This window comes from Ischnura elegans, chromosome 8 (genome assembly GCF_921293095.1).
Source record: "Ischnura elegans chromosome 8, ioIscEleg1.1, whole genome shotgun sequence".
Lineage (NCBI taxonomy): Eukaryota > Metazoa > Arthropoda > Insecta > Odonata > Coenagrionidae > Ischnura > Ischnura elegans.
In genome coordinates, this window is record NC_060253.1 from 90,803,698 (window position 1) to 90,830,770 (window position 27,073).

Below are 27,073 nucleotides of genomic sequence, written 5' to 3' on the forward strand. Positions count from 1 at the left end.
CCTTAGAATAATGTTATTAAGAGTACCACTAACAATCACTGATCCTGACAGAATAACTGATTTATTGATTGAACATTAAGAAATTGGCACATAACTTACTGCTAGAGCAGAAAGAACATGACCCTGAGTTTGAGTACTTTATATTATCAAAAAACCACATGAATTTGAAAGTTGTCACACGTTGTTAAAGCACATCAGTAGCGATACACATAAGCATGCGAAAGAAAGGGGACCCGCAAAACGACAGCTATCATTTGAATACACAGTCAAAGAAAGCTAAGGAGGAGGTTGTTGTTGCTACTACTGAAGCATTTTTAAAGGCTTTATTCAGTGTAGAGAAACTGGCAATCCAAAAATTCTGGAATGGCTCTCGAAGTACATGTCCACATATAAGATACATAGTGGGGATTTGACGTTTGCTGATTGTATTCGCCAAGACTACATACTTGAACCATTCATATACCTTGAACCATTTCCTTCATTTAGTTTTATCAGAAATTTGGTACAATCGAAATTGTGTTAAATGTTATGTAAAATGCTAATTAAAAGTATAAGTATTCATGAAATGTGTACCATAAAATAATAAACGCCTATAAACGTGGGAAGATTGTAGCATTATAATAACACCGCCAAGATTTTCTATAACACCGAAATCACATGGTTTTAAAACGAATTTTAGCAAAAAGTAAAACCACTTTCACAAACCTCTAGCTATAAGCAATATTGACTACATAGGTTTCCGCGGTGTTCAGGTCCCAATTTCTCCATGTTTCCAGTGCAACCGCGTGGGTTTGTCGTCATCACCAACAAACCCACGCGGTTGCACCGGAAACATGGAGAAATTATAAGCAATATTCTTGTTAATAGAAACAATAGGAGCACCAGTCATCTCTATTGGTCTGGGTTTCATAAGTTAGTGAATGATGACTGAAAATCGAGCTCTAGATAATCATAAGTGCTACACAATAATTAAAAATGCATTTTGCCTTCTAGTGCTGAGTAAATTTAAGGAGTATTAAATACCAGTCTCCAAGAACCCAGAATTTGCAGCTGTGTGATATGCAGAGGTTTGATCACCCATTCAGGGAAGTACATCACAACTATGCCTCCAACAACTTAGCGATGTTGGAGCCTAAACTTTCACACACCAGGCCATGCAGTTGTTTTGGGAATAAGTTGCCAATGAGGCAAATGCTGCATGATGCAGGTACCAAGACATAACACTATTAACTCGAGAATTGAAATTTTTCGTGGACAGTAAGGTATTATAAGACAAAAAACACCCACACACAGTTTCTAATGGTCAAAAAAGAATCGCCAATAATAGAGTGGCACCACTTCTGTTCCGAAATGAAATTTGACTTTCTGTACTGCTATAGGTTATTCTAGACCACAAACATGAAGTTGGGAAGAGAGCACAGTAATATCGGATGCTCACCAAGGTCAGGTGCAGCATGACCCTTTTCTGATTAGTGCAACTATGGGGTGAAGAGAGAAAATGTGCTTGAAAGTAACACTTGTTCTGTAATTGTTGGACAAGTGTAAGACAGCAGCATTACTTTCTCACCAAATAATTGGCAAAATTCATCACAAATACTAATAGTGTGGAGCATTACAAAGGAATGAATATCTGTCAGTAGGTTATTTTGATGCAAAAACAAACTCACTGTAACCCTTAGTCAATTGATGAGGCAGTAAAGACAGTTCACCCAAGTTGAAAGCTTAGAGTTGAAAGAAAAACACAAGAGCCAAAAAATCCAAACAATAGAAAATGTAATAATTTTTATTTGCAAAAATGCATGATGAATACCTATAACTTATCCTGGATAATAAGATCATAAAAGTAATCCTTAAGTAGGAAACAAAATCAAGATGAATGGAAAGATGTATTTTTACACCAAATGTATTTAAAAGACACAAGAATAAAAAATATTCAACCTAAACACAATTTGTAGGTGACATGATAAGTGTTCACTGGAAGACAAAGATCTCAAATGTCTAGCTTAATTTGGGCCTAAGGCACTGATAACATGACATCACAGAAGAAATATTGTTGTATCGCAAGAATTAAGGCCACTTTTGGAATGTTTCTCTCATGTACTTAGATCAGGAAAAGAACATTATCAGCCAACATTACTTGATTTTGCTCAGTCATTCGAGCAATAGCCGTGGAAACTTGGTTGGCAGTCAAACTGAGCTCATCACCAGCCATTGTATGAACCTGTCCAATAGGCAGCGATTGACATCTCTCATTCTTGAACAGATGGAATAATTTGGTTTTGAAGGCATTGAGTCTGGAAAGAAAGGTACAGACTCATAAATCAAAAACATCATAAGGTGCAATATAGTATAAAATATCTTGCATACTAGTAACTACAACAAAAAATCTATAATATCCTCTAAAATAGTAAAATGAGGAGAGAGATAGTGAGTGCAATTTAAAGATTAACAAACCCAAATATTTCAAAAAATACCTCTTAAGCTTCCCTTTTTTTGTGAAATATCTCCAACTTCACTATCAAAACATCTTGTGAGTGTATATGGTGAGAGTGATGACATTTTACAGTTTCATTTGTTTATGCTTTTACAGAGAGATTTCATGGCTAAATGCCTCAAAAACTTAAAAATTTTTGTATTTCGTAATTGATAATATTGTTTTATCGTTTGCGACATACATAATCAAAAATTAAATTTAACATGAGTAGATAGACTCATTGAGAACATAGGTAACCTTTTTTCACAAATTTTACTTACTGTTCATCACTGATAGGCTCTTGTTCAGCTGTTGAGGTACCGCTGGTAGACTGAGTCTCTGTTTCCGCTGCTCCCCTTCTAGACCTTGTGCTAGCTCCTTTAGCTGGAGATGGTGAAAGTTGTTCACCAGCCCTTACTGCTTGTTCCAGATCCACCATCTCATCAGCAGAGTCAAAGTCAAAGGGATCCCCACTTGCCTGCAAACAAATAAGAAACTGTTATGAACACAAGGAGGAACAGTCCATTTTACGGGTCTAAAGACATTCTGAGGATATTATTTTAAGATATGAAACAACTATTTCACTTTTGATTTAAAAATTTATCGCAACAATATTCTATTCAACATAGAACTTAGCTCCTGCTTCTAATTATGGGATATTAAATGTCATATCAAAATGGTACACACCTTGTCTCCACTTTTCCTTGCTCGCTTGGTCTTCTTACGCCTTGGCCTCCCATTGGTTAAACCTTCAGCTCCATCACTCTCACCAGCAGTGTCTCCTGTCAAGCCTTCTGATTGTGACTCCTGAGAATCCTCTGCATCGTTTCGCTTCCTCTTCTTCTTCTCCTTCTCCAAAACCTGTAATTCATATTTTTATGAGAATAATATTCCAAGTGCGATCTTAATGAGAAAACAACTCATGAGACAAGTTAAATAATTCATTTGCAGAGGTTTTTAACATATAATATACTGGCTCTCTTAAGCCAATGCCAAGTATATCAGGCACTACAAAACAGAGTAAGGAGAAAAGGTATTCTGGCATTATTGTGACTAGGAACATTAGCTTACTACATATAACAGCTTCCAGGAAATAATTACAATCAATGCCATGACATTAGCATATAACAAAGGAAAGCAGGCAGTGTTCCTGGTTCATCTACTTGAGCACTAGACAGTGTTATTCAGCTAGGACTTAAACATGGAAAAGAATAACTTAGAAAAAGTCATTTTAATGTTTGCACAGGGTAAATAAATGCTAACCAAAGACAATTACTAGTCATTCCTTATTAAGGATTGGTCGGTTCCACTTTTTTGTCTGTTCCAATTCCAGTATGGTTCCTGGCAAGATCCTGTATAACCCAGAATCAAAAAAATCAATCCCAACAAAAATTCTCCCTGTTGAATCTGTCATCAATCAGTAACACAGTTTCTCAGTTAATGCTTTATTATCAAGTCAGATTTCCAAATATTTGATCGATGGATTTTTCTCTTTAATTAGAAAATCCACCAAAATCGTAGGCACATTAATGTCTGATGCTGGGTTTCCCTATTTCGTGGGCCCTTTCACTTCTATAGCAGTGAAGCTCTCACCCCATCCCTCCCTTCCAACCCCATCCCTATCCCAGAGGCATCGATGGGCTCCTATCGTGGCACCTCTTTCCTTGTTCCTTCCCATCCGCATCCCTCCCTGGGAATGCGGGCTTATAAGTCTCGGACTTGGTTCCCGGCCCCAGTGTGTTGCATCCCTCAGAGGAACCACCTAGGAGTCCTGATCTCTCTGTCAAGTTAGTTACTGCTACATGCTCTGATGATGCATTGCAGACATGACTCGGTTTATCCCATACTTCTTAAGAAAAATGTCTCAAATTTCAAGTAACGACAATTTAAAAACAAATAGGATTGGGGTGAATATATTATCACCAGAAAGTTACCTTCTTAAAGTAAGCATATTGTACAAGTTCAATAGCAGCCAAAGCATCTTCCATCTCAATGGATCGAGACAAACGACTTCTTGCATGAGCTGTAGACAAACGGATCAGCGTTTCTAAGGTACGAACAGTAACAGGTTGAGTCTGAAACGAAATTAATAAATCTAGTGAAATGAAACAATAAAGGTTTAAAGAAGGTTACAAGATATAAAGGAATTAGATCACTTGCAAAATAATCAAATGAAAATATTTAAATGAATAAACCACAATGCAGTTGGAAAAACACATGACCCTAGAATACATTAAACAGCATGAAATGAGAAAACTGAAATATGAAATCATGATATTAAATTAGCATACATAGAAAATTTCATTTGTGAATTTGAAGGCATCAAAGAGATTATAAGGCATTAAATTTATAGATAGGAGTGTCTATCAACCATTGGCTATGTTTGGAAGATGTAAGTTAAATTTTTGACTCATACAGTAAGCTGTTGACATAGCTAAAAATACCTCTCACATTTAATAGCCGTATGACAGGCATCATGACATTGGAAGAATCTTTTCCTTGAACTTTAAATTATGACAAATTAATTTTCTAAATTTTTCTCTAAATGCTCATTGCTACTGTGATTATGGTCTAGAGCCCATCTGAGTAGAAGTAGTACCCTGGTCTTCCAGATTGCATCACGGCACGGCAACCTCTATTGCCACAATAAAAACCAGTGAACCAATGTGATTCATTATCACTGTATTTATCACTTCCTTCAATTGCATATGTGCTTTTTAAATCCATTAAATGAATAGTTTTGGGTTTTGGAGATTTTTACTAAGGCCTACCATACAAGTTCAATCTGGCCTCAAGGCTTTACCATACACGTTCAGTTTAGCCTCAAGGTCAGTTCTACCTTCAGTCCAGGACTGAACAGTCCAGACCTTGAGGCCAAACTGAAAGTGCATAGTAGGCCTTAGTTTTCTCTACAAGCTAAGCTTGAACCAGAACATAAGTTCACAAACTGAAGTCATTTTACCAAGAAGAGATTCAGAAACTTGAACTGATTCTGCCTTAAAAATGGTCTTTTTACTTTTAACCCTTAACGAGTGACGTGCGGTCTGGGAGACCGCAATAAATCAAAAATTCATAAAATATTGTTACGCCATTTTTATTGCTTCGTTTAATTTTTCTTTGAATGCTTAACTATTCTAAAACTTATATTAAAATTGTTACACTGCCAATACGAACCAATTTGTCATAAAAAATTGTGATTTGAAGCAGGATCAAAAAACTGATGCCAAAAACACTTGAGTTATAATTATCATATTTATGTATCAATAATTCGCCAGATTCAAAAGGAGGCCTAAAATGTTAAATTTGGAAGGCTAAGTAGTAAGTAGCCATGAAATTTATCCCGCTTATTCCTTTTCTTGATGCATTCTTAGTAAGTGACGTGCGGTCTCTCAGACCGCTGATCGAATTCAATTGCAAATTTACAGAAATTAATAAAAGGAACGTTAAATTTTAAGAGTAGGATGTCCTTGTTATCCAAGAATATGAAGCTAATGAGAATTATAGATATTTTGAAATCTTAATTCTGAAAATATTCATAATTTTAGAAACGCAGCGGTCTCTCAGATGGCACCTCACCGGCTGAGGGTTAAAACATACAGAAAAGTAGTAGCACAAACGTCATTTGATTGTGAACAGAGAAATGTATATCTCACCCGGGCAACATCAGACTCAGTAATGGCATCTTGAGATCGAAGCTTTGAATATTCCTCAGCTATAGCTGCAGCAGCCTCACTTGTCAAGGTAGGCTTGATACATCTGGCAATGTGAATATACTTGCGCATAAAATCTACACTGATGATCTTATCCCTAAATTGAAAAGAGAGAACAAACAACATTAATTACATACACACTTTAACACTAGATTGAAAATTATGAGCGTCCAGTAAGGCAATACAATTCATGCAATTAAGAATTATTCTATGTTTTCATGGCTTAAAGCAGATGATAAAATGTAGTTACTTCTCTCAGTTTTTTAAACAAACATTTCATTACCCAACTGTGTCATATTATCAACACTAATGAATGTCAAGGTCGCTCAGAATTTTATAATTTTCCCATCATAGCCAGCTGTTATGCGAATGATTGGTGCTAAAACAAAGTTGCACAGTTCTCCAATTTTTTTTGTGGTACACATACTTATTCTCCGCATCAATTGTCTCAGAAAGATTGCCAAATATTGTCGAATCTAAAGTCATATGATCAACCATGAAGAATACAGCCTTGAAATCAAAAGATACTAACCCACTACCCTGGGTTTTTGGACTGCCACAGTAACACTTTTTATTTTATTATCCATATTCATATTCTCCTTGACCATACAGTATCAAAATTTATAGGAGTTAGTGAGTGTCTTGGTGCCACTGATTAACCTTTAACGGTCCTCTCCATAGTTGTGTTCTGCAATGGCTCAATGAGGGACTTAATATTTATCAACGATGACTCAGGCTTTTTTTTTGAGACACTCTAGGAAACCCACTTGTTAGGCAAACAACTAGAATGCCACATAAAGGTGAGACATGATACAATATCTTTGTCAACCCCAATTGGTAACGTGAAAACTGGCTAACTGACCAAACATTACCACAACACTCCTCAGCACTGATGAAAACTGCCAATGATGGATGCCGAAATGAGCACAACAATAGAGAGAATTATTACGTGAAAAATGTGACTTTTAATGGAACCTTAAAGATGGTAATAAAGTTGATATAAAATACAATAAACATTATACTCTTGATACAAGTGGAAATCTGGATGCAAATCACCCACAAGTTTTATCTATATAAATCACTCTAGCAAAAGTAACTTACGATTTTGATCTGGTTGCACCATGAAGCAAAGGATCATATTTTTCATAAACCTGAGTACTGGTCTCCTCGGAATCGTTGCCATTTTCCAATTCTCCATTTTCTTTATCTGGGTTCATAGTGCTCAACTGATCAGACCACGTTGAGCCCATTGGTAGAACCTCACCATCTTGCTCTTTTGGATTCCTGTTAAAAAGAGAAAATAGCTACAGTGAAACCTCTATTTTACACTTTTGAATGGACCACTTACAAAAAGTGCAAAATTGAGGATATTGTAAAATAGAGTATCATTTTCTAAAGGCGGTATAGTTTGGGACCTGATAAAAACTGTGCAAAATCAGGGAAAATGTAAAATGGGGGAATGTAAAATCGAGGTTTCACTGTATATGCCAACAATTGTTTCGAAGGGCTAAACCAAAAAACTCATTCAATACACCATTAAGGATTGTGGCTTCAAAAATATGGCGCATCATTGAATGCAGAAGAAAGAAGTACCTATCATCTGATCCAGAATCTCATTATGTGACTCGGTTATTGTGGACAATATGGCTTTAAAAACACCCAAAACAAGATCAGAAGGAAAAATGTAAAAAATTGGGCATCCTCTCCTAAATTACGAATAGGGAAAAAATTGAGTTTATTTGGAGTACACCAATCAAACTTGTAAATCATAGAATGGAGAGGAAAAAACTAAAAATCTGGCTTTTTTTCAGTTTAACATCATCCACAATATTAGAACTGCTATAATTCTAGCAACCAAGTTGGCTACACGTCACAGGATTAAGTCAAGGGTAAGCTGATAGCATCACCATGCCTCTTCATATAGGTCTCTTATGGTGTTGTTGATGTTTCATTGCCAGACAAAGGCCCTCTGCATCTACATCTCTTGCATGCTTTGCTATCAAAATGGCCATGGCTGGCCTGGCCATTCCTTACCTGAGCACTCATCACCAGTTGGCTGTGGCTCAATTACCTCAAGGTGGCCAATGGTGTGTGGCTATTTCATTCAAAAGCCCCAACATAGCGCCCACTCAACATTTTGCACTCAGGGAGGCTGAGAATATGCTGCGTAGCAATTCACTCATGCAGTGAACTAGAACGTTTGATTGCTCACTCCCCTTAAATTTGCCCAATGACTGGGAAATTTTTTTAAAAACTATTTCCACAAATTCAGTGGTAAAGAAACATGCATTTACCTGTATCTATGCATCCGAACAACATGGTCTGAAATCTTGGAATCAATTTCTGGGTCAACTATATCCAGCATGACAAAGAGGAGATCAAATCGAGACAGCAATGAATCCTGAAGCCCAATATTTTCCATAGGCGTTTTGTACTGGTCATACTACAAAAATAAGAAGAATATTCAAATACAAGATACAACCACATAATTACACAATCTTGATAGTTTATAAACTAAATTTGAGGATAGCACCACAGTATACACCAATAATTTCACGTGGCTCCTCATTCTTTGCCTTGATGCCTCAAATATATAGGCCTCCCAAAACCTTAATCACTACCATTCAAACTACATAATTTCTGAATGCATTCCGAATAACATTTACAAAAGAGCATAAAAAATACAAGTGTGCATGGTGTAACTATACCCTTTCTAGAAAATACAAAAATTGCCAAGTAAGAGCAACAACAAGAATATATACAGTAGAATCCTGATTTAAGGTTTTTCAGGGGGGACAAAATTTAAAACACTAAATGCGGACAAACACTAAATGAGGACTTGCCATTTTTTTCAGGTTTTAGGGTCTGTAATGATTGGAATGGCTTTTTATGAATAAAAAGTATTATTTTAAGTAGAGATTGGTCGAATAGCATATTTCTCGAATTCGAATATCGAATTCGAATATTAAATCATTGCTCGAATATTCGAATACCTCGAATACTAAATGATGAATGCTGGTATGTTTGACTCGGTTACCTATGCAGCAAGCAACACAAGATTTTGGGGAGTAATTTTGATTTCCTTTAAATGATTCGAACAGGAATTTAGCTGATTAATGAATATTTTAATTTTATGGAAACAATTGGGCATATAATTAATTCAACTAACATCGCTTTACCCTCACTCCTGCTGCCAAGTGCTAGCTGACAATCTGAGGCATTTTGCAAAATACAAGCTCTTTTCCACCGGATTTTCTTCAATTATTTTCAGTCCATCTTTGGGAGTTCTCACGAGATAAGAAGATGAATTGGAATTGCTATCAGGGAGAAACCAAATATTCTGAGAAAATATCCCATTGTCTGGGACTGTAACAATAAAGATTTATAGCACCACTCATAAATTGTAACTTGATATATGTTTTCGGAAAAAAATACTGCATCAACTTCCGAGAAGCTCTGCTGCTCATATCGAGTTTCGCCAGAATGCTAAGTCTCCTTCGTATTTTGACATTTATTTCTTTGCGTAAAATGCTTTAATAAACTCAGAAATACGTCGTGTTTGGTCTTATTCTTTTTGAAATTACGCGCACATTACTAATATTTCAATTCAATAAAGGTGTAACATCAATTGACGAAAGTCATTCTTAGACACCTTTTGTGCTAATAGATGACTCATGCAGCGGTTGACCTCCACAGAAATGGGGAACTTCGAAGCTGGTAGGAAAAAAAAGGTCAGTGGGGGAGAAAAGGGAGGGCCCAAAAGACGTTTCTATTGTTCTCGTGTAACTTGGTATTTTTTCGAAGCTAAGGTCTTCATAATATGATCCCTGCGCGAGCTGTGACCTTTTTTTTATTTCGAAGAAGAGGAAAGCCTCAGAGGGGGGGCTAGTGATGAATGGAGAGGGATACAGGATCTTGGGAAATGCGCTAATGTAAGTATCCCACGGAACTCACACAGCTGTTGACCTCCAGGAATGGGGAACTTCGAAGCAGGTAGCCAGAAAAAGGTCAGTGGGTGAGAAAAGGGGGGGAGAGCGTGAAACACGTTTTTATTGTTCTCGTAACTCGATATTTTTTTCGAAGCAGGGGTCTTCGTAATGCGATCCCTGCGCAATCTGGGACCTTTTGTTTGATTTCGGAGAAGAGGAAAGCGTCAGAGTGGGTGAGGCAAGTGCTAAATGGAGGGGGATAGCGGATCGTGGGAAATGCCCTAAGATTGCTATCCCACGGCACTGAGGTTCTCCTGGTGGGGGGAATCGGGGATTTTCGGATTTTTTCACCCGACCATTTTCGGTTCCCCTCGACGAACTCTTTTCACCGCTAAAATCCACGAATTTGATGTAATTCGTCAACTTGAGTAAAACGGCGCTGCGAGCACTAAATGACTACAGTTCTCTACATTTTTCCAAGTCAACTACCAACGACGTGCGTGCGACAGTGTATGACGCGAAATTCAAAGTATTCGAGGTATTCGAGGCGGTACTTTTCGCATAACTATTCGAAACCTCGAATATTGAATACTTTCTAATATTCGAGGTATTCAAGTATTCGCGGATACTATTCGCACATCTCTAATTTTAAGTAACTAAAAGGTGCTGAATGCAGCAAAAAATTCTTTAATGAAATGTTCTCTGCCCTATGAAGGTTGGGTAATACTTTTCAGGAATCTCCTAAAAAAAATGGGTAGTAAAAATAAGTAATGAGAGGATGACAATTGTTTTAATGAAATATTTCATGAAAATTCTAATAAACATCAACTTATAAGCTTTCCCTCACAGATTATTATTATGGACCTTAGTGATTCCATTTTTATGCATTTTTCAGTGGTCTCGATGAAATTTAGAATTTTTTCTGTAAAAGTGACATGTAGGTGACTACAGCATTTCTAATATAATAAGAAAAGGTGTAAGTAGGTACTCGAAAAATCATGAGGAATGAGTGAAACAAAGGGATAGCAGAAGATCGCTAATCCCGAATTCTCAACTACCGAATATCTAGTAAAAGGGAGGTTTTCTGGAATTTTGCCAACTTAACGTTTTCTGTTGCCTCGGCGAAACAAGGGATTTATGAGCCTTTAAAAAGCCTCCTGTGCGCACATTTTTGATTTCGAGGTCATCCAAAAAAGTAGAATCTTATTTTAGTATGCGTACAAGTCGATGGTGATTCAACTCGATGATAACACCAGATTCGTTGTCATATATCCGCGGCCTTATGCAGGTCGAATGGAGCCGGGAGAAGTTGCTTACGCGGCGCGCTGATCACCTTGACTCCGACTCGCCTTGTTTCTCGGCAGCTTTTAATAAAATTTGGTTGGACCTTGAATAACGATTAGCTAAACCTGTTAAGTGAAAAGGTTTAATCTTCAACAGAACTGGATTTCAACCGAAAAATTGTCAGTGCCTCTGGAGTTTGGCAATTTCGTCAGGGTTATGATGTCGAAGTCAACCACCAAGGGATACCTGCCGGATTTTTCTGCGCTCATCTATTCTACCGTGAGTATGCGGTGATTTTTTTCCAGCATGAGCGATTTATTTAGAGTCATGGACCATGATAGTTCGTCAAAACTCCGATTGTCATTCTCTTTTGACATTAATTAGCACCAGATAAATATTTTTGAATCGACAGCGATATCAACCAGCCGCATGTCGATAAATTGGCTCCGGGATATCTAAATTACGATGTAAAATAATGTTGTTCCGTATGGAAAGAATGCTCTCACTCATGGTCATGACAGGGGAAACACTTCCTCTGTTCTTTCGCTGTTCCTCCGTGGAAACTGACCTTGGAATGGATTATAGAAAGAATCTTCTAGTGAACTGCGCAATTGATATTGGGCCTCCTCTTTTGAAAAGAGAAAGTAGACGACTGAAAAAATATTGGGCTGATAATCGACTGCCCGTAGGGAGTAGAATTGAAAGGGGCATAAGCCATCAATTGAAAACATAACGAGAAAACCATTATTGTAGCGGCCCTCGGAGGATAACTCGTGTCATCAGTTGTCACGTATCATCGAAGTCAAGTTCAAGAAGTGAAGAATAAGGTAGTTCGAGGTTATTAATGGATGACTTTGCTCCATTAGATCGGATTTGATACAAAAAGTGCCTGGTGTTTGGATCAGAAGGGGAGCAAAACGTTACGAGAAGACAAATCACCCAACTTGCGAGTTGAAGGTCGCAGCGCTGCGCTCGCGGAAGAAAGCAGTTGAAGAAGCGTTCCCCGGTAGATTCTATCGACTCTTGGTAAACTTTCATGAGACTGTTCTTGTTGATGAGCATAAATTCGAAGATTTGGATGAACCGTCATGAAAAAAACGTTAAATCGGGCAAAATATTCTTGAGCGGGACAAATTTTTCCGACCATAAATGCGGAAAAACGCAAAATGCGGAAACACTAAATACGGATAATTTTTACATTGTCCTAATAGGGAATGAATCGGGACCCAAAAAAATAAACGCTAAATGCGGAAAAACGTTATATGCGAAGACGTTAAATCCGGATCCGACTGTATTCCCTTTTCAGTGATATGACCCACCATGGTCTTTCTCCATTTTACAGAAAAAATCCCTGAAGACTTACTTTCAAACATTAAATTTATGCTCTTTATCCCTAATGCTCGCATTATTCAGGTTATTAGAAAAAAAAACTTGTTGAAAAATTTATATGGCATTAATTTCATTACTCTTTCTCAGTCACATGACACTTTTTTAGCCCTTTAATTCACCTTTTTATTGCAACAGATGTTGACTGATACTTCCATACCATAATGACCCGCCACTTAGCTTTACAGCAGCACTAATTACCATACATAACAATCAACAAATGTAAACAAGACTTGCAGCAGGTTGCAGTAAGTGCTAATTAGGTTTCACAACATCACATGAACAGAAGACAAAAACTGCCTTTTTTTTGCAAAAACATTGAAATGGGATTATTAACCTATTACTGCTAAGTATGAACAAAAAATTGTCCAAATAGGCTATTGTGCAGAATGTAAATATTTACCCTTCCATAAACAGGATTAGCAGCAGCAAGCACAGAACAGCGAGCATTCAACCTTGCATGGATTCCTGCTTTAGCGATTGTAACTCTACCCTGTTCCATGACTTCATGAATAGCAGTTCGATCCATGTCAGACATCTTGTCAAATTCATCAATACACACTACACCACGATCCGCTAAAACCATAGCACCAGCTTCCAGTCTGTAATGCCGAAATGACGAAAAAAAATGTGTTATAGACGTAGCAGACTTCGTAATATATACAATGGTACAAGTTTCAATATTAATTGGATTTCAATATAGAATTTTTTACAAGGAATTTAAAAAAAATAAACTGATAAAATGACTACTTAGATTTCATTTTAGAGAGAAGTATTAGGATTTGCACATGGATTCTTAAAAAAATAAAAAAGGATTAGGAAATCCACAATAAAAATGATATTCAGATTCCATCAAATTTTGGATTCCCGTCACAAATTTTAAGATATTTCATTTTGTTTTCAAATCGGGTACCTACACAGTCTTACACAAACCCCCTTACATGGGTCTTTAGCGAGAAAAACACAATCTAAGAAAAATAATAAATACTTACCGTTTCTCACCAGTTTCTTGGTCGGTGGTGACGGCTGCAGTCAAACCAACACCTGAAGAACCTCGCCCAGTAGTTGGCACAGCACGAGGGGCAGTGCACAACACGTATCTTAGAAGCTGTGACTTAGCAACACTAGGATCTCCAATCAACAAAATGTTGATGTCTCTGCACAATGAAAGAAGACAAGTGACTTTCATGTTGACCAACAGAACAGACTAATTTAAAACACATAAATTTATTTATTTACCCCAAAAGATAAAAATCACAACAAAAAATGAATATTATATGAATAAAAATAAAACCTGGCACGTTGTAATGTATAGCCAAAGATTAAAATTTAAAAGTAACCTTAGTGATCCTATCAGGGATTTTGACTCCTCCCGACACGCAATTTCTTAAGATAAGGCAAATTGAACTCACCCTCTCAGTCTGGTTCCATTAACAAGGACCTTCTCAACCCCACCTAGCAACATGCAGAGAATGGCACGTTTGACATAAGTGTGTCCATGAATGGAAGGCGCAAGAGACTGGCTCAACAGTTCAAATATATTTTTGGCTCCATTAGGATCCCTGCTGCTGCCCTTGTAGCGAGCAAGCTTCTTGCAAACACGAATGTCCTCTCTTTTAATCGAAGGAACAGACGTCTCCTTGCTCATCTGCATAATATTACAGGCAATCATAACTGTCCTGTAATTAAATTCCAAATATTAATGAATGCCAGCCAGCACGAAAAGAGTGATAAATATAATAATGTATATGTATACAATAAAATAAAAGTCACACCATGAAATACAATGTAAATTCGGTTAAGTGCAGTACCCAGCTAGGAGAAATTGCATACTTTCAATCTAAACCATGATAAGATAGTCCCTTCATACTATCCATTCCATGTCTTCGATATACCAGAATTCCTTCCTCAAACATAAAATTGTAAGGATTAAAAAATATTGACCAACCTGAAAACTCCAGTAGTTAGACTACCCTGCTTGTTTGGGAGACATCTGTAGTTTCCCACAATTTGGACACGATCTCCAGGCTTACACTGGTCCACAAGGTCATTATCACAGATGATGTCCACAGCTCTCGGCAACTGACCTGCAAACAATGAAAAATGAAACACATAACACAAAAGACTGGTTTACAAAAGAATAGGAGGGGGAAAAAAATTAGGTACCTTATCTGTCAGCCATAAAGCCAGCCCTACCTTCCCTAAACCATTGCCCCAAATTTACAAGAGTATTTACCAAATTTCATTTACCAGCAAAGGGCTTCAGGCCAGCTGGAATAATATGTACATAGTTACATAATAGGAATTAGCATTTGCCGTGACCAAGAATCGTAAAAGGCCACCAAAGAGAAACTTAGTTCTTGAAAGTAACATTTTGCTAAGTGAGGAAATAACACATGGCAGAGAAATAGTATGCCCATCACTCATCCAGGCACAAAAAACTTCTCAGCCACCACCAACTTATGAACTAAGTCTGTCTAAAGAGAGTTCCCTTGCTTATAAAGATGGTATTTCAATATTTTTAAAAGTTGTAATGAAATGATTCTAGAAATGGACATAGGATGTGAAGATGTTTGAAATTTATCTGATAAAATTTGTCACCTCTGATCACTATCGTCGTTTGAGCTACCCCATAATGGATCATTAGCGTTGCCCAATTAAATCTATTACAGTTCCACTGTAGTAAAAAAGGCACAACATGGACAACAAAGATTAACAATACTAAATAAAAATCCTTGCCTTGGCCTAAACATGGGCCGGTGGCTTTGTCCTCACGTTGGAAAGAGATTTGGCCTAAGTGCTGGCTAGCATAGGAAGCAACGTATGGATGCTGGTGCACATAACCAAAGGGTTATAGCTTCATAAGTCATAACCGCTGCAAACTTTTTGGGGGAGTTGATCCAGGGCAAAAGTTAAAACCATAGATGTGGAGTTTTTAATCCTATTCTTGCACTTGGTGGTCAACTAAGGTGTATAAATTACCCCCTCAAAGGCCACACCTCTATTTCATCTACATCCTCACACAGAAGGTCATAGAGACTTGTTATACCTTGTTCGCGAACTGAAGGCGGCTGGGTGGAAAATAGAAAGTAGCCAATGGGAAGCGCTGCCCCTTCCACCTCTCCGTTCCCCTCCATCCCCTTCCCTTTTCCACTCCGCTCCCCTCCATCCGGCCGACCGGCGTTGCCAGCCTTGGGAGTAACGGTACTTACGGGGGCAGGGTTTCGGGCGACAGGCTCACGGGCGAAAGGCTCTCGGGCGAAAGCTCGGCAATCTCCAAAGATTCCGCTTGGCAACACTGCCTGCTGGAGAGCGAAGTGGACGGAACGGAGTTCGGAGAGAGACTGCGGGCTCTTGCACACTTTCTCCTGTCGCTCTTCTGTGATTGGCTAGAAGAGTGGGTGGGTTGCGAGCACGCTCAAGGTCAGCCGCCTTCAGTTCGCGAACAAGGTATACCCAGCAACAAGAGTTCAATCAATATCAAATGAGACCGGGAAGCCGTGTCATAGCCGAAATCTTGTTACTTTGCTCCTGATTAGCAGTTTCAATGAGCGGTGTGCTGTCTTGAAATTTTTTTGGCACCCTATTAAGCTCCAGCTACCAAGTCAGACAAAACTCTCCAAATCATGAAGGAAGAAACCCGTTTCAGTTGACCTTCACTCTCGCACCTAATTACCAAATTTATTTATAAGTTTATATCTCCCCTCCTCGAATCCAGAAGGGATCTTACAGAAGGAGGAAGATCTGTTGCTCCCAAAGAAAGAAATTAACGAATCCCCTGAGTTACCCACCCACCACAGTGCCACACATTCGGAATACTATGCCGCAAACCATTTTGGTCACCTGGACTACCCAAGGAATTTATATGTAGTACCATCGATAGTAGTCTCTTTTTGGTTATGACCTCCAAAACGCACAGCTTTTGGCTGTCATATGAAGACCTTCATATTTACAGCTCTGCCACCAACATGCACCATCTCGTGGAAAGCCCTGTAAAGGACCACAAGAGGAAGCCTTCCATAGCTGGCCATAAGGCTAGTCTATTTACGAGACTGGCTAGGTCATTGCCTCCCGTTTACAGGAATTCAGGGCGAACTGATGGCATCAAAATGATGTGCTGCTGTACTTTGCAAATTTATACCTGGGCTACAGTGAATGCTAAAATAATGAATAACACATCATTCTAAGGATAATCTTGTGCTAAATTCTGATTTATTTTTTATTTTATGAAAAATTCAAAAGTGTAGCCACGCTACAGCAATTAATGATGCCATGCACCGTAAAATTAGATGTTTTGTCAACATCGTGAACTTTGTAACTCAGCCTAGGGAAACCTATAATGCCTACAGCATTCAAGTTCAACAATAAGCTGCAAAAATTAATGTAGATAAAAAAATGGATTTTGAATACCATTTTTAGAATGCATATTTTGTCATTAATTAACGAGAATGTTTAAACATTATCTAGTCCTAGTTTACCCTGAAAGAAAAAATAAAACCAATATCCTATGCACGGCTGGGTGAAGGACAATTCACCTACCAGGATCTCCTAGCACAGCAAACATATAGGGAAGCCCATATGCCAGATTTAATGGCTGTACACAGAAAAGTAGACTTACTTACTAGACACTGCTTCAACGTATAAAGGTTTTTAATCAATCATTCGGACTTCTCATCCCCAGTAAAAATATGATTTCCCCAAAATTTTGGCGGCCATAACACAAAAATAAAACTTGGAACAACAAATTCACTGCTTCACAGCCAAATCTCAAACTAATACAAATTTATGAAATTGCCAATCACAAGAACAAAACCATTTTCAGAGGGCCATGTAACAGTTATAAAGAAAAAATTGTAAACGTACCAGCAGGTGCTTTCTCAGGCATTTCTTGGATAGTCAAAGTCTGGTGATCTTTGTAATTACACAATCCATACTCAGTTTCCAATAAATTTCCATCTTCATCCTGAAAACAGAGAATAAACGGGATGCAAATTCCTCCATCTTCTCAACACAGGTTAGTAATAATGAATACACATTCAAACTATTACTCATAATCATTAATCAAATTTCTAAATAAAGTACCCAATACTTTTCCCCCAAGTAAAAAAAATCACTATAAAGTTTAAAGAGCGACTTAATCCTCAAGATTCAAATATTTCAAATATAATATCCTCACTAAGAATTAAAAATAACTATTAACTGCTAAAATCGACAATTAAGGAATAAATTCAATGCGTCAATGCGGCCAATGATGAAATAAGCCAAACTGAGTATTGAAACTTGATAAAGTTTCAGAAATAATTTGTTGCCATTCACTCCATAATTCACCTCGAATTTTGACTTGACTAGCTCGACTTGGAATGGTAAGCATTGTAATGAGCAAAGTAAGCCAGCCTTGAGTACCTCCTACAGTTGCATATTGTTCTCAAAAGGCTGTAATGTGGTGCTTATAGCACTTTTTTGTTTACCACAGGCAAAATCTGTAGCAGCAAAACATTAATATATACAAACACTGGCAGTAGGGTTAAATCATCCAGAACAGTAATCAGAAGTGATTCGTAACCTTTTGAAGAGGTGAGGTACAGGACAGAAAAACTTCCTTCCTGGTACAAAGATTGGCAGACTTCCCTCCACCATACATAAATTGAATAACAACAGCCAATAAAGTTATTGGTAATTTTAGACTCCCATCACATTCAACTAGGCTCAATCAACAAGTTAAAGCTGATAGAGCATCATTGAGAAATTAAATAATAAAGATCATTGAAATTTGACCCATTCTTAATGCATCCAAACCCTTGACCACATGGAAAAAGATGTCACCTTGATGCCAAGAAAAAGTGAGGATATGAAAAATCGGAATCCATTGACCAACTCACCCGATAGAAATCTATATACAGTAGACTATCGTTATTACGAAGTTCACAGGACTAAAAAACCAGAGGTTTGTAATAACAAAGTTCGTATGAACGTTTCTTTAAGGAATCATCGAAAAATAACAGACTTCGTCAAAATTTCTAGCACCCATTCCCCAACCTCTGCTTACTCTCCCACCTTCTGATAACATCCCCATTCATTCTGCTATGTTTGTATATCCTTGTGCGCACTGTGTGCGAGGTTAAGGCGAATTTGGATCCATTACTGCCTTTTCTCACCACTTCACTGTTCACAAGTAAATGGCCCACGAATAGTCGTGTTTTCACCATGCATTCTGGCAAATTGTGTTTCTTCTTGATTTCTTTCATATTTTCTCATTGAGAGGTGAATATGACCATGAATTCCAAATTCTAAGTTTCCTCTTTTCTGGGTACTATCCTTTCCAAGCAACACTGGGTAGCCGGCAAGTCTTCTAATCTACACCCAACAGCCGTGCACTCTATAAGAGAAGATTGAGGAAGTGATGAGGGAGGAGAAGAAATTACTAGGAGAGACAAAAGGGAGGCTAACAGCGGTGATGGAATGAACAATAGCTGGACAATGAACAGGTGGAGGGGAAGGAGCGCGCTCCCTCTATCTTTCATGTGCTCAATGAGGCTACGAATAAGGGAGTCAAGGATAAAAATGTCATATCTTGCTATTTTGCGACGTCGTTGCCTTCAATACGAATTGGGCGAGCTCTGTGATACATACAGTTGGTGTTTCCAGGCCGTCTCTTGTTTGACGGTGCTGATGCCATGCTAGTTTCTTTGAAAAGTGTGCTGTTTGGACAATATTGAATATTGGTATAATCTTGTTGTAACTAAAAAACTTGTTAGACCTAAACCTGTTAGAAATGCGACATGTTTGGTGTCAATCTTTTTTGCATACCATGACATCCAATTGACGAAAACCATTGAGACATCTTTGGGCACATTTGTTCTCCATTAACAGAGAATTGAAGCAGATAGCATGAAAAAGGTCACTGGGTAAGATGGGGTAGAAACACATTTCCCTTGTTCTCGCATAAACTGATACTTTCCTACAAAGATAATGATATACGAACTGTGTGGTCTCACAAAGGAAAAAAAATTTCAGAGGCATAGGCTGATGGAGGGCCAAGGGTGTTTTTTTTTAAATCTGTGACGTAGTTACTTTTGATGTGGTTATTATCCTAGGGCCAGTGCTGTAGTTCGGAAAAAAATTTAGGTGGTACTCACCAAAATTTGCGAACAGCTGAACATGTATTATACATCCAGCCACAATTGCAATGTCAAACTCCAACTCTTATATTAGCTCCAAGTTGTGCCACGAGATAACTCTGAACAAGTAAATAATCATTTCTAATTTTTCTTTCTGAAATCCATTGGAAAATTTACAATAGGGCTATTTTTTACAGACTTGAAAAGATAGTTTAACCGGTAGGCTTCAGGGTTCCCACTCTACCTGAACAATGAAATTCACGGCTTTTTCCAGGTTTTCACGGTTATTTTTCACGTTTTCACGGTTTTTTTAAGGTTTTCACGGTCTCAATGTCGCTAAATTCACGGTCCGTTAATAAGCCAACAATAAGAAAATCACTGGCCGTATATCAACAGAAAATTAACGTACGCGAAAAACGCCGTGAATGTTAACGCCGCAATGAAAAGTGATATCTGTTTTGACGTGATCTATCGTTTGCAAAATTCAGGGCCGACTAAAGGACCAGCCCAACCGCGCTCTTGCCCGGACGCCAAATACCCTTCGGACCTTCTTCCGTCCGGACACTCGAGGTCCTTTTTTAATTCCTCGCTGAGAGATTGTTTTTTGCGCACGTTGTTATTACTGCACAGTAACCGAATTTCCCCCACCCCAATATTTCTTATTTAACGGAAAATATTTTATTTAAATTGTTTATAGAATATAATAAATTGATTCTTTCTTATTCAGCGGAAAATATTTTATGAAAATTGTTAATAGAACATAATAAATCGAAAAACAATTTCATACACCGTATTAGCACGAATCTAAGACGAACACGATTCTAAGACTACCCTCCTTTTTTGGAACTCCACTAGGGGACAATTTTTCTTTATTAATAACGATACGATTATAAAATGAATGCGGAAAAACGATCAATGCTTAATTTTTTTTGCTAGATTGCCTATGTCCCAGGAAACGCAGGATTTTGGCGAGTAATTAAGAAATTCATTAAAGGTTTCAAAACAATATTTTAGATAATAACAGGAATAGTAGTACTTTATCAAGATACATACGTCATATTGTTGATTCGACCCATGTCTCTTTCAAAATTCTGAATATTTGCTCTCCACTCGGCATTTACACTGCTATTATGGATTTCAGTCAGATGTAAAAATTCTTATCCATCAAACACCATTTCCAGTACACGTATTCACGAGAGCAATGTGCATGTTGTGCCTAAAACAACCGCATTCGCCGGTGCAGTGACTGGTTGTGAGATGGATCACGAAGGCCAAAAATAGTCAATTACTTGAATTGTTCCTGTCTAATGAATATATATTTTTAATACAATTGAGGTAGTGTGTAAAGCGTGAACAATGTTGCGTTAATCGTCAGCGGCACGCCCACCTGGATCTTCGCCTTCATATCTCTACTTGTTTTCTCCAGGTAGCTCACTCTACCCCCACCCCTACCGTCATGTGCTAGCGGACAACCCAAGGCGCTCTGCAATATTCACGCGCATCTAGCCCGGATTCTTTTCTTCATGTTCAATTATTTTCAGTCCATCTCTTAAAGTTCTCAATAGTTTCTTCGGAGGGGCCACGGTCGGAAGACGACTAAAATTAAACTAGTGAAAATGACTTTATTAAACCCACATGGAAAACACTCGGTGGTTCGAAGTCCAGCCACCCCGGAAAGTAGGGAACCACTCGTACGAGGTGAAGTTCGGAACTGATGCTATCGCGTACGGGGGTACGCAGAGCACACTGCAGAGGGCGAAGCGTGACCATAGGACTGCGCCATGAATTTTTTTACCCTAAAGATGCCCATTCTTTTCTAATTAGCGTAGCGCAAGATGATCAGATGAATTCGGATTGTTAGTAGGGAGAAACAAAAATCCTGAGAAGATATCCCTTCGTCAGTAACTCTGACAAGTGAGACTACTAGTAGTAGTATAGCTCGTAAATTGATAACTGATAACAACCTGGTATCATGTTTTCGGAACAAAATGCCGAATTAACTGCCGTAAGCTCAGCTACGAGGATATCGCGTTTCGCCAAAAATCACCATCGTATTTTTCCATCTATTTCCTTGCTTAAAATACGCCATGTGTGGTCTCGTTTTTTTAACGTGCAAATTACTAACATTTCAATCTAATAAAAGCATAATAGCAATTACTGAATATCATTGTTAGATACCTTTTGGGCTAATAGGTGATTCATGCAGCAGTTGACCTCCATAAACTGGGAACTTCGAAGCAGTTAGGCTGAAAAAGGTCAGTTGAACACGTTTCTATTGTTCTCGTGTAACTCGATATTTTTTTGGAAGCTAAGGTCTTCGCAATAAGATCCCTGCGCGAGCTGGGACCTGTTTTTATTTTGAAGAAGAGGAAAGCGTCAGAAGGGGGGAGGCGAAAGGTGAATGGAGGGGGATAAAGGTTCTTGGGAAATGCGCTAATGTTACTTTCCCACGGCACTGAGCTTCTCCCAATGGTAGTTCCATCTCTTGGAGAGGATTCCAACTACGTGCTTGTCGTTATTAGCCATAAATGACACATTGTATTTATTTCGTCTCATTTTCGTCAAACGATGGATGCGGGAAAACTCTGCGTCGGAACCGCGATCTTCAAACGATCAATGCGAGAAACGATACTTCGGGGAACGATAGATGCGGGAAAAAATGAAATTGTCTATAAGGAACTTTATTTGGGACCAGAAACGGCGAACGATCAATGCGGGAACGATAGATCGAGGTTCCACCGTATAACTTTCTTTTGAAAGCGGCAGTGTAATGACTTCTTTTCTCTGCTATTGTAATACTCTGAAACCAAAACTGAATCGATCTCTCTAATCAGAGGCAAATCATGTTCCCTTCTTACCGTTGCTCTGGGAAAAATGGAACGACTATGTAGCATAATTAATCGTAGAGGGCGTAACTTGGTGGAAATCCATAATATCACGAATACAAGGATCAAGGAAATAGCAAAGCTCTTGATCCTTGTATTCGTGAGACTATGTAGCAGTTTATATCGCGACGGCATTGAGGCTTTAACGACACAAACAAACAGCATTACCTTAGATAGCACAAAGCGGAGGAACTGGATCACCACCGACAGTAAATAACTCCACACAAACTTTCCGGTTGCGACGTAAAACTCCCAGTCCCAGTCGACGCATGCGACAATCGTGTAATGCTGTGTTGCCATAAGCGGAAATCTTCTCTCGTTTTCAGGGCCGTAATGCGCGAGAATTAGTAACGTCACGCCGAAAGCTCGCTGTCACCCGGTTCAAACGCAGGGAGCGTAGTGTCCACAGCGCATGGCAGGTTGTCAAGGCTAGCGGTCTTCCAGTCATAGGATTGAGGGTGTTGAATAAACGTTCAAATTTTTCGACACAATGACCATCTAGATTTAGTTTCGAAAGTGGTCGCTGCAGCCAGTGGGAAGGCTAATTGGGTGGAAGGGGGACTAAGCAGTGACCGAGGGAGGGGAAACCAAGCCATTTGAGGAAAGTAAACAAGCTGATGAGAAGTGGTGTCATATTTCAGGAGGGGGAGAGAAAAGGCCTGCGCTGGGGAAAGATGTTTTTTTCTTCAGGCAACATTCGTTCCCACGCTTTTCTGACCCATACGACCGCATGCGACGATGCTCGCCACAATGAATAGAAGTGCGCTAGCTACGAACTAAGATGAAAATTTCTGGGAAGGTATTATTATCAAGATTGAGATATTTTTAAGGTTTTAAGACGAAATTCACGGCTATTTCCCGGTTTTTTCACGGTAGAGGAAATTCACGGCTAATTCACGGTTTTAAGGTTTTCACGGTTGAGTGGGAACCCTGGGCTTATAACAAGTTTGGATTTAAGGGGGTGCGCCGTACCGGTCCAACTACAGCACTGCCTTTGGCGTGGAGATTTTCCCGAAGGTTGTTCAACCTCTTGGGAAGAGTCACACTATGTGCCTGTCGTATTTTGGCTTAAAATTTTCCACACCTGAAATTCTGTTGCACAACTCCTACGAGAGCTTTTAAACAAAATGGTTCACGAGTAGGAAAAGAATTGCAGTGCAACGCTGCATGCCAAGAGAGGTCTTTCTTCTCTCCCTTTCCACTTCCTCTAATGAGATGCTGTTTTCATTGAAGCATAAAGTTATAATTTCGGATCCAGATCCAATGCCTTCAGCAAATTTTGGATCCGAGGAATCTGATCCGACCATTTCTAATGAAAACCTACCATACTTAGTGGATAATCTGGAAAAATTTCAAGTTGCCAAACGATAAAAGGCTCAGCCAGCAACATCAAATCTTAATAAAAGGTCAAGCATAATGATGTAAGCATTAGATTACCGACTTTGATTAATTTTCAGGGATACTTACAGCTGTTGGGTACACGCTACCACTTGGAAAAGCATCAAATGAAGTCAAATCAGTGTACTTCCGCTCAAGAACCTTCTTAGTAGCTGGGCAATAATGAACACTCCTTACAACTTTAAGACGCACAAGAGAACCTAAAACAAAAGATCAAGAAACTTTGAAAACCACAAATATCATCAAAATTTGAATATTTCAAGGACAATCTACACAAAAATGAAAATTTGGAAATAAATAACACTTTTCCAATAAAAGACAACAAGAAAGTAAAAGTACTCGGGAAGATAGATTCGCCTAAAAGTCACTGCAAGCCCAATCATTAAAACAATAATATTAGAAATTAGTGAACCCAACCAGCTCGTTAGAAAAATTCAATGAATTAGCAAATCAATGCCATGAAACAGACCCAAAAGCTGGTTGCCATTAACCTTAAGCAAGTGCCTTTATCTATAAAATTTCACCATATTAATGTAATCAACCATTGAGTTCCCATTTTAATTCGCAAAGGTAGCTATTTCTTTTCCATCTATGCTGCTACCGGGAAAATTTGATTAAGCTTTCCCCTCTATCATCCCAAAGACTTTCTGAATAGGTGCTAATACATCCAGTAATTTTGAATTTCCAGGAGAAGTATGCTTCAAACCAGATAAAATTTAGAGTAAAATATATGTTACAATTGAATTGTCACACATATCATAAGCTATAGAATAAAGGCAAGGTGGACATTTTTTTAAGCTGCATTGGTTATAATGGATGCTTAAGAGGACGGTGAGGTGGACAGAATACCCATTCACTCACTTAGTGATTCAATCTCGAGGCTGGTTCAGATAGGTGAGGATAGAGCTCACCCTTTTATAGACATAGCCATAGATGTGCGAATATCACACATTCAGGGTCAGCTCCTTTCCCTAGGCCACCTTATACTTCAACGATTATATTTGGGGTTGCCTGAAAGTTTCACCCAAAATTTGGACCCAACGCCCTTTGTATAGCAGCCAAGTGCTCTATTTACTAGACCGCTACACACCCCAGACAATACTATTAAGCTGTGAACACTCTGCCTGTAAGGCTATGTATTAGAGTGGAGAACAACTGATACTGCTCGTGTGCCACAATTTAGAATCTCATTCAAATAAAAATGACCCCGACTCACTTCTTCCCAATCTTGAGGACTATTTAGTGGTATTACTTTAATTCCAGTGTTTACTATTGCTTGATTTTCAAAATTGCACAATGAAATAGCATTGCACAATTGCATTGCATAAAAAAGTAGCAATGTCTTACTTAATACTACAATCAACTGAAAATTGTGTAGACTCACATTCAATGAACACAATGGTCCATTTGTGAGTACTTACCTTTTATCATGAATGATTTTTATTTCATTAACTTACAACGACAACAGTACCCAGATTGAATGCAAGCATGGTCAAGTGAAAATGTAATACTTTTGGTGAAGATGTTGGATAAAGGAATCCCAAATGCATTAAGGGAGACTACCCATAAAATATGCCGTTTTACTCATGATAAATTCAAGTTTTCATGCATATAGTTCACATTTGAACACCTTACTTCCCTCTACTAAAAAAATAACTATATTCACCACATAGACTAAGTACATTCATTAAGCTTCATTGCACTGACTAGCACTCCCATTACCAAGAAAAATTAATCTGTAATATCAATAAGGCGGTAATTGCAAGTTGAACAGTGATCGGGTGAGCTGGTCCCTCAGAAAAATGAACTAAAAAGTAAACTTACACTTTGTAACAATTCCTTCCACACAGACCATGTTGCCAATAAAGCGAGACGTGAGGCTTCGCGGAGTAACGTGGCGCGATCCAAAACTACCTTCTAAGCCAACAAATAATTCCTCGTACTTCTTGGCGTACGATACATCAATACTGGAAACATACTCGTGCAATGCTCTTTGCAAGGCACCCAACTCTTCAAATCCATTTTTCAGCAACCTGCGGGACGGAAAATTTTCAACGAATTATGACAAAAATATCTGAGATCATCAACATGATACGGTTTCATAAAGCCAAGATAAAGATGATACATAAAAAATTAACAACTTCGATAAAGTTCCAAGGATGAGGCAAAACCACAACCAGGTCCAAAAAAATTGACAGGACACACATACAAGACGAAAAGTCGATAAAAACGGCCATCTACGTCAGGGTAACAAATGCGTCGAGATACATAGAAATTATACGTACGCGGCAGCTCGTGCTGGTAGTTTCTTCCTAAGGTGGTTGATATTCACTATCAGCCTCTGCCCTTTGTCTTCAATCATATTCTTCACCACCTGCGCGTACATCCCTTGATCATCCTGAGAAAAACATAAAATAGAGAAACTTATAAAATGCATTGAAACTGAGAAAATTCGCTTCTGTCAAGTTGTGGGATATTTGCAACCAGTTCCTAAAAAGCAGGCTTACCGATTACACTTAGCAATGAATTGATTTTACTCACCTCATCATCTAAGAACGATAAATACTCCCGCTGGTAATCCCTAAGTCTTTGGTCTATTTCCTGCAGGTCCATGATGAAAGTCCTAAAATGTATTGAAACTATAAACGACAAAAATTATTTGAGATTTCTGCAATGTGCCAACAACAAAGCGGACCCAGACTTTTGGCGGGAGATGTCGACGAAATATCGATGCGATATTGTTTTATAAATAGTTTCAGGTCTGCCCAAGAGATGGCTCATGTCGTACAGATAATCAGCGGGGATTTGAAATCCTGTGTTACTGGGTATGAGGTTCAATTGGTTCGATTAAACCAATGCAAATCATCCATTTATTTCGAAAGCTTGTTGC

At 38.4% G+C, this 27,073-nt stretch overlaps 1 protein-coding gene across 1 annotated transcript; it reads right to left on the bottom strand.

The window, feature by feature from the left end:
- Positions 1-1,767: 1,767 nt before the first annotated feature.
- LOC124164519 (DNA replication licensing factor Mcm3) lies at positions 1,768-26,914 on the bottom strand. The gene is made up of 16 exons (XM_046541869.1): positions 26,725-26,914; positions 26,469-26,581; positions 26,008-26,216; positions 24,253-24,383; positions 17,646-17,745; positions 14,731-14,869; positions 14,195-14,461; positions 13,775-13,939; positions 13,186-13,384; positions 8,478-8,626; positions 7,285-7,467; positions 6,127-6,280; positions 4,408-4,548; positions 3,161-3,334; positions 2,755-2,951; positions 1,768-2,294 (listed from the first exon to the last, which is right to left on the bottom strand). Exons 1-16 carry the CDS (start codon positions 26,794-26,796, stop codon positions 2,102-2,104), a joined length of 2,586 nt encoding a protein of 861 aa, XP_046397825.1. The 5' UTR covers positions 26,797-26,914; the 3' UTR covers positions 1,768-2,101.
- Between the last annotated feature and the right edge of the window lie 159 nt (positions 26,915-27,073).

Coding starts and splice junctions, on each gene's coding strand:
- LOC124164519 (XM_046541869.1), bottom strand. CDS start 26,796: ATGGACCTGCAGGAAATAGACCAAAGACTTAGGGATTACCAGCGGGAG. Junction 14,462..14,730: donor CTAACTACTGGAGTTTTCAG/GTTGGTCAATAT, acceptor ATTTAATTACAG/GACAGTTATGATTGCCTGTA. Junction 7,468..8,477: donor GTTCGGATGCATAGATACAG/GTAAATGCATGT, acceptor TCTTTTTAACAG/GAATCCAAAAGAGCAAGATG.